Source organism: Engystomops pustulosus, chromosome 8 (genome assembly GCF_040894005.1).
Source record: "Engystomops pustulosus chromosome 8, aEngPut4.maternal, whole genome shotgun sequence".
Classification (NCBI taxonomy): domain Eukaryota; kingdom Metazoa; phylum Chordata; class Amphibia; order Anura; family Leptodactylidae; genus Engystomops; species Engystomops pustulosus.
In genome coordinates this window covers 90,811,857-90,825,585 of record NC_092418.1, presented here as the reverse complement: position 1 = coordinate 90,825,585, position 13,729 = coordinate 90,811,857, and the positions used below count along the sequence as shown (strand labels likewise).

Sequence of the window (13,729 nt, the reverse complement as noted above, 5' to 3'; positions counted from 1 at the left end):
AAGACCACTCCACGTTTCAATCTTCATCTCAAATAGGTTTCTGCAAATTGTACATTGGTAACTCGAAGACCTAATCTTAAATTCCCTTTATATTTTCAGCTTAACAGTAGAGGTCTGTTTGTCATATACAGCCATACCCAGAGACTACAATCCAAGATTAAGTAAGTGCATCATATGTACAGTATATAGTTCATCAATAATTCTTAAGCTGTAAGATCTTCTAATGATTTTCCTATTATCTTTCTTAGCTCTCGCTTACACACTTGAAGTCGAAAGTGTAAGACAAAGCCTAGGCCTGTCCTCCAGGATTGCCAATTTCTCAGGGCCGGTAACAAACACAATGGATCTCAGAGCCCAAAATCAAGTTAGGTGTGCCGAGACCATTCTCCATCTACAGGTAAGTGGAGTAATGTGTGTGTGTGTCTGTATAGCTCTTACTATTCCGTACTACAGTAGAGGTTGACTTCTCCAAAACGGTTTTGCTCTTCAATGGTTCCTGATTTTATAGCTAAATGGATTACTTTATGATGTGCACTTAGAACTGACTATACAATTTTCCCATTCTTACAGGATCATATTAAGGACAGACTGCGACAAATTCCTGTATCTCTTACTGTAGATATTAAAAATGTTCGCCGGAGGAAAAGGCAAAGCGCTTCTCTGCCAGAACTTATGCCAATCCAGAATGCAAACGAGCCAAAGAAAGTTACTGCAGAGGTACAGTATACATCTTATGTCACGTTAGGGTGAAGAAGAGGTTTTGGGGGCAATTTTACAGTGCTATCTGCCCAAATATTTTAATGGGCAGTACAGCCATCTTTCTAAAGATCTTTTTAAACCTTGGCTTGTGGCCAAGACAAGGGGGCATCCTATACATCTAGAGTAGGCATTGCCATATGCAGGGGATACCCTCCACAGCTAGACGAGAGGCAGTTTATCCTCTACATCTACAGGAGAGGTGGTTTTACCATCACCATAGAGGGGGCATCCTCTATACCTAGAGGAGAGGCGCATCTACCATCACCATAAACAGGGGGCATCCTCTACATCTACAGGAGAGGTGGTTCTACCATCACCATAAAGAGAGGTATCATCTACATCTAGCGGAGAGGCGGTTCTACCATCACCATAAAGAGGGGCATCATCTACATCTAGCGGAGAGGCGGTTCTACCATCACCATAGACAGGGGACATCCTCTACACCTAGAGGAGAGTTGGTTCTACCATCACCATAGACAGGGGGCATCCTCTACACCTAGAGAGGCGGTTCTACCATCACCATAGACAGGGGACATCCTCTACACCTAGAGGAGAGGAGGTTCTACCATCACCATAGACAGGGGACATCCTCTACACCTAGAGGAGAGGAGGTTCTACCATCACCATAGACAGGGGACATCCTCTACACCTAGAGGAGAGGAGGTTCTACCATCATCATAGACAGGGGGCATCCTCTACACCTAGAGAGGCGGTTCTACCATCACCATAGACAGGGGACATCCTCTACACCTAGAGGAGAGGAGGTTCTACCATCATCATAGACAGGGGGCATCCTCTACACCTAGAGAGGCGGTTCTACCATCACCATAGACAGGGGACATCCTCTACACCTAGAGGAGAGGAGGTTCTACCATCATCATAGACAGGGGACTGTGGAACTCCCTGCTGCAGGACACTGTTGTGGTGGATACTTTGTACATGTTGAAAAGGGCCTGGATGCCTTTCTAGAAATCAAAAATATCACATACTATGAGAACAACTGCTTCTTTTTCCCACTTTATCTACTACTATGATACTACTACTATTTCTACAGGTTTTGCTCCTTAATTTTTTATAGGCAAATTGTAATTCATGTAAACATTTGTTCATGCAACAGAGTAATATATTCGAGCTGCAAAACATTTTAACTTCAACTTATATGATTTAGTTTCCAGTTTTTGAGTAGTGGTTACTTTCATATGAACTATTGGATTAGTTGCACCACATACAGTATATATGCATTAATAGTGACCTGTAATGAAACATTTTCAGGTTCAGTTTTTGAAAGAAGGATGTGGTGAAGACAATGTCTGCAACAGTAATATGAAGATCGATTACAAATTTTTCACAAAGGATAGAGCCGACTCCTACACGGAACTGAAAAGGTAAATCTTATTATCTTATTCTTTTTGTAACCGAAACTCTGTTAACCAACAAGGACTCATTTCTAAAAGGGGTCCAACGCTTTAATAAATGAGTGCCCAGCAGCAGTTTGCAGACATAGGTTCTTTATTATTATTCATTCCCTATGGCTAGTTAATAAGATCCTGTTATTACAGCGACATAGGTATGTAAGAGTTTGGCAACATGGGAGGGGAAGAAGGGACAGTTTTGTGAGCTAGCAGTCTTATGGGAAGAGAAGCTAGGCAGCAGCATTGCTGTACCTTTAAAGGGGTTGTCTACTTATAGCAAATAATTGATATGGTTTGTGTAATGAAAAGGAAGACACTTTTCCAATATACTTTCTCCATCACTACCTCACTGTTAGGCCTCATTCAGATGGCCGTTATGGGGGCCGTGATCTAGTCTAGATCACAGGCCCCATAGACTTCTGTGTCTCCCGGTGAGCACACAGTTTCTCTCTGTATGGTCACGTTGTCGGTCAGGTGTGCCGCAAAATATATGATGGCCGCTCTTCTGCCTAAGGAGGGAGGAAGGGTGAAGGACACTCCCCCGCTTCCTCCCGGGCCTGTGCTCACCCAAGATTTGTTCCAGGTGAGCACTTGGCCTTATCTGTAGCTCTGGTTACTGTCATTCAACAGGAAGCTTCATTGTTTACTTCCTGTGGATAAAAGCCCTAGTCATCTGATGTCACACAGGTGCACTGTCTCTTGATGGAAAGGACCAGGCTGCAGTTTGGACTGTCATGGAATTTTTTTATGCTTACCAAAGAGTAAAATATGCAGCATAAATTGACACATTGGGGCTCATTTACTAGGGGTCCGCATAGCGTATTTTCGTCGGGTTTCCCGACTATTTATGCTATTTTGCGCCACATTTAACAGGGGATTTTGGCGCACGTGAACAGATTTTGGCGCATCGGTGCCGGCTTGCACGCGACACAAATCAGGGGTGGGGGAGGGAGGCGGGCCAGCGGACAACCTGAAGGATTTGGACTACGCGCGGGATTTAACATTTCGAATTGTGTCGCAAGACATGCACTTACTTACATGCACCAAGAAGAAAAAGGTAAATTCCGGCAGACCTCAGCGGGGAAGCGACGGATGCAGGAACTCGGGCGCATGAGCTGCGTGAATCGTGCCGGACTTCATCTTCGTCGGACCGTCCGAATCGGGGATCGCGACAGGATTGGATAAGTAAATTTGCCCCATTGTGGATGTAGAATCTGCAGAGTATATCAATTTGATATCAATCAGATTTGGAGCACCAGAGTTTATCATACGCTGGCGCTCATCCGCCAACGTATGATGAAGGTCCAACCCCTCCATTGCCGTGAGATACATCAGGAGGCACCAGCAGCGGCCCCTTTCATACTCCCTTGGCTTGGAGGTGGTGTAAAAAGGAGAATAATTGCAATTCCTGGCAGTGTGCAAAGCATTGCAATTTTTTTCAGGGCTTGTATGCCAGAAAACTGGTGTGCAAATCCGGATAAATGTCCCCCCATGTGTGGACATAAATGTTACAAAATCTGAACTGACAAACTTTTCTCCGAACTACAATAATAGTTGTGGGTTCTCCATTCTGATCATGGCTATTTAATTCTTCAACCCAGTGACAACGGGGTTCCAGTCCTGGCTCTTCAAGATCAGAACGCTATCGCTCTGGAAATCACAGTGACCAATAAACCCTCAGATCCAAACAATCCGAAAAAAGACGGTGATGATGCCCATGAAGCAAGACTTGTTGCCGATCTACCAGACAGCTTATCATTCTCCTCATTCAAGGTCTTAAGTAAAAACCCTGTAAGTAATACAAGTACTAATCTGCTGTTATCAAGTATCCATTATTTATGAGTAACAATCTATTCTCTAATGCCAATGTAGGAGCGTAATTTTTTCTGCTCGGCTAACCAAAATGGATCAAAAGTGGAGTGTGAGCTTGGAAATCCATTCAAAAGAGATTCTAATGTAAGTAATTCATAGATTAATCCCCTGGACATTTGTATACATCATAATGGGGGTAGTCTCTTAGTAAACTTAACCAGACTTCGGATGTCTATACATTACATTACTAGAAGAGCCTTCATGTATTAATTTGCCTTGCAGTGTCTTGTTAATATTACAATTATCAAGTCTAATTATTTTAAACAAATCTGCAGATGTGTCTGTGAGTAACATTATGTTCCATTCCTATAGGTGACCTTCTACCTGATTTTGAGTACGAGTGCAATAACAGTTGACACCAAGGAACTGCAGATTCCTCTCTCTTTGGAAACGTATGTGACCTCTAAATTTAACTCATTTAATATAATATGTTAGAGAATAAACAAGAGTTTTCCTATCTGCGCTGAATCTATGATGTTCAATTGCTTGTAAAATCACAAATTCACTTGTTCAGCACCAGTTTTCCCACATTGTTGGTTTTGGATTAAAATCTTCAGAATTCAAGGTGGCAAAAACACCTGCCCATCTATAGTAATGACAAAACAATTTTCAACTGGTTAGTTAGTTGGTAACATCTCAACTTATTTTACCTCATCAGAATCCTTAGGCAGGTGTACGAAAAGCTTAAACTGCATACTACAGACAGCAGACAAGACGAGTAACCCCTTTTTTATATATCTTTCTCGAATTCCAGGAAAACTCAGTTTTTGCTGTGGCTACTTTATTATTATTTTTTTTTATTTAATAAAAAGAGCCTGTCACCTTAAAACCTAGCAATAAACCCTGGACAGTACCTTATAGATGACTTAAAGGGGTATTCCCAATTAGGTAAATTAATTTTATTGTTTGTATGATGAAAAACAATACAATTTTTCAATATACTTTCTGTAACAATTCTTCACGGTTTTCTATATATCTGCTTGCTGTCCTGCTATAGAAAGCTTCTATGTTTACTTCCAGTGGACAGAAATCTGACTTGTCACACAGGTGCACGGCTCGTTAGTATCATAGAGAGTAACCAGAGCTGTGTGATATAATGAGCCGTGCACCTGTGTGACCATGGTCAGATTTCTATCCACTGGAAGTACGGTAAATAGTGAAGCTTTCTATAGAAAGACAGCAAGCAGAGATCTAGAAATCTGTGAGGAATTGATACAAAAAGTATATTGAACATTTGCATAACCTTTCATAATTCAAACAATATCAATTACTTGTTGAAATGGGAATACCCCTTTAATTGTGTCTTAATGGTTCCAATATGGTTCCTTTGCCTTGGTACTTTGTCCCAAAAAAACTTTTATTCCCCAATTTTGTTTTTCTGAGATCCAGTCAAGGAGTTGGGAGAGCTCTTTGATGCAGTCAAGCTCCGCCAACTCATCACGGCTGTTTTGCATTGTACACCCAAACCTTAGCATGCCCCTCTGCACTACCCCCACTCAATTGGCTGATAGGCAGCTGTCGGCAGTACCGACAAATGTTAACAGATATGCAGGTTACAAACTTTACTGAGCTGAGTTTCCATAAAGGAACCATTAAGACACAATTACAGTTATCTGTAAGGTACTGCTCAAGGATTATTGTGGGGTTTTGAAATGACAGGTTCCTTTTAAGAGTAGCATGCTTTCTCTGTATCTGTACCTACAGCAGTGGTGGCGAACCTATGGCACGGGCGCCAGAGGTGACACTCAGAGCCCTCTCTGTGGGCACCCAGGCTGTCACCAGAGAGAATTCCAGGTATCTTCCTGCAGTCCCAGACAGCCTGGGTCTTGCTTTGCACAGAGATATTTTAAAGTGACAGCTCTACCTGGGACTACTAGAGGATTGGGAAGGTGTGGACAGATCTGAATTATCATTGTAGCTCATGGTCCGGTCCCAGACAATACTTCCGGCTTAGGGGACCCTGGAGAGAATTTACAATGATCATCCAATTTCTCCTTTTTTCTGCTTTATTGGTGTCCTCAGGGTGCTGATATGATAGAGCTGTGATAGAGCAAGGAGCTTCATTGCAAATAAATTTTTGTGTTGGCACTTTGTAATAAATGAGTGGGTCTTTGGTTGTAGTTTGGGCTCTCTGTCTCTAAAAGGTTCGCCAATGTAATGTCACCAATATAATGTCGAAGAAACTGTCCCCATGTGCTTTATTTTAGTTTTAGGCTATAGTTATCTTGTTGACTAGAACAGTAACCATGACTATTCATATTCTATACTAATGAATAAGAAGAGATAATGGTATAATAAAAATGAATAAACTAACACATATTCATTTCATATAATCTTACAGAACCAGCTCTCAAGCCGATCTGGGACCAGTACTTGCTAAGGCTCGAGTTGTGGTTGAACTTCTGCTTTCTTTATCTGGGTAAGTTTATATATCAACACATATAAAGCTAAGCTGAGCATTGAAGCCACTTTGAAGTGAATATGGGAGCTTTATAATGAAGGGAAAGCACTGGAACCATCATTCTTGGTTGATACAAAGTGAGGTCCCTTTCACACAAACGTTCTGGGGACATATATCCAGCCAGATATCCGCCTATGGCACATGGTCGTAGTACGGTGAGCACAAACATGTCACCGTTCCATCACCAGGAAAAATATAGAGCATACTCTATCTTTCCCTGTACGTAAAGCTGGGCACCAGACATCCCTATGGAGAGGGGAGGGGTGAGCTACGCTCAACCCTCCTCATCTCCAGTTGAATGTAGGCTACACCCGGGTGCTGGCATGGGCGTACCACACTTTCATGTGCAAGAAGCCTTACAAGGAAACTTAAGTTTTAATCTGTATTGTTAGTAATGATGCAATTAGTCTACGCAGTGCATGGTTCCACATGGCAGACAAATATGGACATATGTCATTTTACCCCTAAACTCCCCTCTCCCCCGCAGTGTTATCTGTGGGGGGGAATCTATTGCTATTACAGACAAGCTACCATGGCTCTCATAGAATGAACTAATTTGAACCCCTAATTCAGATGCTAAAGATCCACAATATTCTGCAATACGATAGTATTGCAATATGTTTTATGGATGATCAGACCCCTAGGGTTTAATCACACCAGGGGATCTGAAGGTAACAAAATGTTTAAAAATAAAAAAAAGAGTTCCCTAGAATAAAAATGAACATAATCAGAAGTGTGTTAAGATCCTCCACATCCCAAAATGCAGAAAATATCAAAATTAAAAAAATATATTTCATTTCATATCTGTGAAAAGTCAGCTGCTCATGCAAATTATGACAATTCACCCAGCTCCGAACCAAGAATGTCAGAGTATAGTGATACGATGAAAATATTTTTTGTGCATAAGATACAAATGTTTAAAATGTATCAAAACATAATAAAATCAATATAAATTTGGTATCTCTTTGATTATACTGACCCAAAAAATGATCATGTGTTATGTGGACTGCACAGTAAAATCCGTAAATATACAGCCCAATCGTTTTACGTTCAATTTTACCGCATTTGGATTTATTTTATTAGTACAAGGCACAGAATATTAATTGATGAGGCGGAACATCTAAATAAATAATCTTCCTTTTGCACATATTTGTTTCACAAAACTACAGTAGTTCTTGGTTTTCCTGCACTGGTGAGATTTTTATAATTAAGCACCTCATAGCTCACAAAGGTCTAATAGGTCAGAAATTCGTCTAATGTGAGACCCACTTGATGTACAGTGTACATTTCTGTTACTCACCAGGATGGCAGATCCTTCTCAGGTGTACTTTGGAGGCAAAATCCTTGGAGAAAGTGCTATGAAAACAGAAGATGAAATTGGAAGTTTGGTTAACATTGACTTCAGAGTAAGTACCGCTTCAGATTGAGCTTGTGTCATAGATGTCTTGGATCCATTTTTGAAGTTACATCGCCCCCTGCAGCCTTAGCAGGATATTGCACACACTTTATGTCATAGATTTTACACTGCAATCATAAAATCACTAGTCTCTCTTGTTACCTTTCATGGCAGATACCCTGTAAGGTCCAGAACACACATAGCCAAAACATTGTATAATGTCCGCAGTGACCATTCTGCTGTGATTTTGACAATGGCTGGTTTCTGCCGCAGCTTACGGACTTGAGTTCATGACTTGTTGAGGCAACTTGCGGTGATTTCGCTATGTTTGTTTTTGGCCTAACTCAGTGCCTCACCCATTAAAAAGCCTTAATACATGACTTAGAAATACAGTATCAAGGAACCAAATAGGTAATGTGCCTAGAATTTTTATGGGGTGTCTATATTATTGGTTTGTATGGCCTGTATCGAAAAGTATCAAGCAACCTCCAGCAGCATCTTCATTGGCTAATGAAGTACTATTTTCATTTTTGGATTTACAGTGTTTCTTTGAAAAAAAAGCCCTAGAATGTTGTTTCAGCATTTTTCAGTGGGGCTGAAATATAAGCCCTTCCTCTGAGAATAAGCCCTATAGCTTCTGAGCCATGGCACCTAGAAACACACTGCTGGTGTCATTTTAAAGAGGATCATTTTGAGGATTATTGTGTTGCTAGCTACCACAGAATATATCATCTGTTAAATGAAACATTCGTATAAAGCTTCCACTACCAACTGAACTTTAAATGTGGATATTCCTAAGTCTGTTGCACCTAGAAACACAACCCAATGCAGTATTAAAGAGGAGATTCTCCTTAAAAGGACACCAGAATTGTGATATCCAGAAGATAATATTACCCCCTCCAGCCTGTCAGCTGAAAACAGCATGGAGGAGGAGGATGGAGCCTACAATTGCAATGCGGTACAAGCAGATATATGGAGGGGTTCATTCACAGAAAGTGCCATTTCTATAAATTGAGTGCTATGATTCTAAAGGCAACAGAGTCACAGGAAATTCACAAGGAAATTCCGGGTTTGGAGAGTTATAATGTTCCACAATATGGTGACACCAATAGAGTTGAAGAAATGTAGATTTTTTTTGGTTCAAGAATAAACATTGATTTTTGTTCAATAAAAAAAATTAGAAATCCCTAAAAACTAAGTCCTTGTTACACAATAATGCATGTATCTATATGATATGTCTTCTACAAATCTTACAGTCTGCCTACATTTTTATGTTTACTTCCTTGTATGTGTACAACTTTTGCAGGTTACTAACTTTGGACGACCTCTAAAATCCCTGGGAACGGCATTTTTAGAGATTCAGTGGCCAAAAGAAATCAACAATGGAAAATGGTTGCTGTATGTTGTTAATATACATTCCAAGGGGCTGGACAAGGTCGCATGTTCTCCATCTACGGAAATTAACTCCCTGAAATTGTTGGTATGTTACACTGTGTCTATTACAGTAGAAAATTACATCTGTATGAGACAGTTAATTTGTGAAATTTTCCTACCGAGTCTTGGTTCACAAAAAGTTAGCTGCAGATGATACATAACACAATGGGGCACATTTACATACCCGGCCGCTGGAGTTCCCCGAAAGTGCTTTTTTCTGACGATAATGCACTGTGCTGCGATTCACTAAGATCGTGCATGTGTCGCTTCCCCGCTCAGGTCTAATAGAGTTCACCATCTTTTTAGTGGTGCATGTAAGTGCTTGGGCTTGTGACACAATTTGAAAGTTAAATCCTGTGCTCAGTCCGAATCAGTCGGATCATCCGGCGGCACGCCCCCTAAATTGTGCCGCATGGAAGCCGGCGCAGCTGCAACACAAAAGGATTGCATGCGGCAAAATCCCAGTGCAGACACTTGTTAAATACCTGTGCAAGCCGCGTGTTTCCCGAAAAAGGTGCGCAGTCCAACAAAAGTGAGCAGCGCAACCCTTAGTAAATAAGCCCCAATATGTTCACCAAGGCTCTATTCACACTATTCTCCGTATTATTGTATTGTATACTATAGTGACATTGACATCCTGTGACATCATGCAATTTAAGTTTATGTCATTTTCTCTTTGTGACAGGAGTCTAGTAAAAGTCGAAACAGACGTGAACTTGGGGAAAAACAAACTGATCCAGACGGCAAACAAATTTCATTTTTCTCAGATAGGAAGTACATGACACTGGTAAGAGCTAGTGATTTTTTCTTCTATGTATCTGGACAAACATGTAAAAAATCTCTATATTACATGAAGGATTGTTAAAAATATAACCTTAAAAACAAAATCATCACTGTTCAATTCCCTGTGTATCCAACACCAAAACATACATGATATAGCAAGGACACTTACTCATAGATCCAATCTTCTTATATGTATACTTCTATATCTATGGCCTCCTTCCATCTAGAATCGACTTTGACAATTATTCTAATAAGCCAGAAAGGCTCTGTGGATGTTACCAGAGCCACTCTATGCTGTAGACTGAGATGTGCTGCTGTAGTGTGACAAAAGAAGCTAGAGCACATAGGGATCCTGTAACAAGCCCAAAGCCTTTCTGTCTTATTTTCATAATTTTAAAAGTTGATTTTAGAAGAAAGGAGGCCATGGATAACAAATATAAGAAGATTACCACAGTCACCGTGCCTGGGTCTATGAGTAAGTGTCCTTGGTTTATCCATGCTTGATTTTAAAGTTAGATTTCCTTTACATCTTATATTGGTAGGGATCAAGAAGCTTTGACTCCAAAATGAGTCACCTTTCTGAATCAGTGTCCATTAACATCCAGTCCAGTCCAGTTAACATCAACATCCCAACAATTTGACCCATATAACATGTCTTACTCTTCAAATATATGCACTATGGGCTACACTTGTGGAACCTGGTGGTGGTGCTTTTGAAAGCTGCACATATTAAAGATTTTGGCCATTGAGTTGAAGCAATGGAGGAAGTCCTTAGATGGCTCATTGGATATCTAATTTACTAAAATAAGTACTTTCTCTTACTCTTCTACCTACTTGACCACAGCAGGAACAGGAACCAGAATCCAGACCAATTCACTTACACTGAAGATCCCATAACTTTATATGCTTTACCCATCACATTCATTCTTCTTGATTTCGTTCACATGTTCCATTGTTAATATGTCTCTTGTTGATTTCAGGATTGCAACTCTCATGCTAGGTGTGTGACCATTAGATGCCCTCTTCAAGGTCTGGATACTAATGCTGTGATAGGCATTCGCTCCAGGTTATGGAACAGCACATTCCTTGAGGTACTATTGCTTGCAAAATATCTACATTGTGCTTTACATCCATAAATTTATTGCATTGCACTCGCTCATCTTCCAATTTTTACCTTTCTTATTAGGAATATTCAAAAATGAGCTATCTGGACATTATTGTGAAAGCCTCAATCAGCCTCGACACCACAGCCGACAACATTAAATGGACAAATGAGGCTTATCAGGTAAATTACTATTGGTAAATTGTAAAGATTTATGTCTTGTCTATACAGTAGCATTTAATAAATTTCCAACACAAAGGACTGAATCTTTTTGCGGAGATGGTTAGCCGAGAAAAGGTCTTTTAGAGGGTCGGCCATTGACTTAAAGCGTGGTGTAGGTGGTATTATAGGTGGTGCTAGAAGGGCTGGTTTCTACTTTCTGGAGAAGATCTATTATGGAAGCTCATCCACATAAGATGATCACTGTTCTGTGCATGCGCTAGTCATTACTTTGTGCATCCGTGATGATATAGAAGTAAAGTTCATATACAACCAGTGGATTCTCAGTAGTTAATCACATATAGCAGTGGTGGCCAACCTTTGGCATGTCTATTGTGACCAATCATCTTAAGCCAGATGATTGGTCAGAATTAAGTTGAATTAAGTGGTTAAAAAAAGATTCTGAAAACTTACCTTATTCACTTTGGTATAGGTGCGTGTGACCGTATTCCCAGAGAAGACGCAGGTGCATTACAGCGGAGTACCTTGGTGGATTATATTGGTTGCTATCCTAGCCGGAATCTTAATGCTTGCACTATTAGTGTTCTTATTGTGGAAGGTGAGTATATTAATGGGTATTTATAATATTTACCTCCTAAGGAATGACATTTTAAATTTCACAATGATATTGAGTTTAGTGAGCCTCACTACAGGCAGTCCCTGGGTTACATACAAGATTCTGTAGGTTTGTCCTCAGGTTGAATTTGTATGCAAGTCAGAACTGTATATTTTATAATTGTAAACGGAGCCAAAATTTTATTTGGTCTCTGTGACAATTGGATTTTAAAAATGTTGGATTGCCATAAGAACCAGGATTAACAATGAAGCTTAACTGCAGACACCTGTGATAACTGTTACAGCTGTTTATTGTAGCCTAAGGATAAAGTACAGTTAATTACCAATATCCAGAGGTCCCTTTGTAACTAGAGGTCGCCTGTAAGTCGGGTGTTCTTAAGTAGAGGACTGCCTGTATACATTGGCATTGAAGATAGGGATGTCTCACCATTAAATCAGTAACAGAAGAAAAGTTCATGGGTTGGGGGGATGAAGAGTAGCGTCCTGGCTCATTTTACAGCTCAGTTCTTGCTACCTAATTTGCAGAATAATCATTCAAAGCTAATTCGCTATTTGCCATTTATGATTTGGAATATTTTATTAAAAAATCCTGCTATATAATTTATTTTAGCAACTCAAGACGGTTTACACTAAACAGGGCCAACTTTTATTTGTCATCCAGTTTCCACTAATCTTCATATACTATATTGTATGAGTGATCCATGAAAAACATTTCTGACTAGTTAGGCATGACACAAAATACATGTAACGTCCAAGGGTACGGGAAGCGGATATATGATCCTCAATTATCAGATCGGTTGGGTCTAAAAGCTAGCTCCCCCATAGATAAGCTATTCTGATATTGATGACTTATACACTCATTTCAGACCTAAAAAACCCTTTGGATTATTTCATGGTGGGCTAGGGATGGGAACTTTTTATTAATTAAATTGTCTTTGATGAATTGACTGATGGTTCTGGATGGTTCTAAATATGTCACTGGTAGGAATTAGAAGGAGGAATACCATCTAAAGCCTTGATCTAAGAAGTGGATTTGAAGGGGTTCTCCCAACTTAGGAAGTTATACCTTAACTTAGAGGATAATAAGGTGATCGGCGAGTGTCCAACTCTTGTGACTACCTCAGATCATAGAAGTAGGATCCCCAGTGATCTGTAGAATGGCGTTCCTGTCCTTACCAGTGGGTGTAGCTGCAGAAACAAGTATGTGTCCTACCGCTCCATTCAGCTTGATGGGAGTGTCGGAATTAGCAGAGCACGGCGCTTGGCTATCTGCCAGATAAATTTGAGCATTGGGCTTGGACAGCTCCCATAGAATTGAATGGCGGGACGCCTGCTGATCCTGACTTCACTGATCACCTTGTTGTTCTGGGATAGCTTCCTAAGTTGGGACAAACCCTTTAGGGAATCATGTATACCCAACTAGGACATCAACCCTCGCAGGCCCTTACCACTGTGACCTCCGCTTTACCATGACATGCCTCACTGATATTTTTTGGTTGTGCTTTCAATTTTCCCCTCCAATCATCATAAATCATGCAATATGTAACCTTCATTCTTTCATAGTGTGGCTTTTTCAAGAGAAGTAAGCAAGATGATTTTGATGCCCCTTATCACAAGGCTGAAATCCACACTCAGCCGTCTGATAAAGAGAGGCTGACCTCTGACGCATAGTATTGATCAGCGTCCTGTGATTGGTAAATGATTATTTAAATCAC

General features: G+C 40.4%; 1 protein-coding gene across 2 annotated transcripts in view; it reads left to right on the top strand.

The window, feature by feature from the left end:
* ITGA6 (integrin subunit alpha 6) overlaps window positions 1-13,729 on the top strand; it is a 51,945-nt gene that overhangs the window by 36,571 nt on the left and 1,645 nt on the right. The window contains exons 11-25 of one of the 2 annotated variants that reach the window (XM_072121721.1): window positions 100-161; window positions 249-397; window positions 571-717; window positions 2,032-2,144; window positions 3,773-3,962; window positions 4,044-4,127; window positions 4,356-4,435; window positions 6,385-6,462; window positions 7,808-7,910; window positions 9,207-9,380; window positions 10,020-10,121; window positions 11,098-11,208; window positions 11,304-11,402; window positions 11,872-11,997; window positions 13,578-13,708. In XM_072121721.1, the coding sequence (XP_071977822.1) occupies window positions 100-161; window positions 249-397; window positions 571-717; window positions 2,032-2,144; window positions 3,773-3,962; window positions 4,044-4,127; window positions 4,356-4,435; window positions 6,385-6,462; window positions 7,808-7,910; window positions 9,207-9,380; window positions 10,020-10,121; window positions 11,098-11,208; window positions 11,304-11,402; window positions 11,872-11,997; window positions 13,578-13,685 (1,726 nt within the window). In that variant the 3' untranslated portion in view covers window positions 13,686-13,708. The remainder of the gene's footprint in view (window positions 1-99; window positions 162-248; window positions 398-570; window positions 718-2,031; window positions 2,145-3,772; window positions 3,963-4,043; window positions 4,128-4,355; window positions 4,436-6,384; window positions 6,463-7,807; window positions 7,911-9,206; window positions 9,381-10,019; window positions 10,122-11,097; window positions 11,209-11,303; window positions 11,403-11,871; window positions 11,998-13,577; window positions 13,709-13,729) is intronic. The other variant, XM_072121720.1, reaches the window with a different exon arrangement.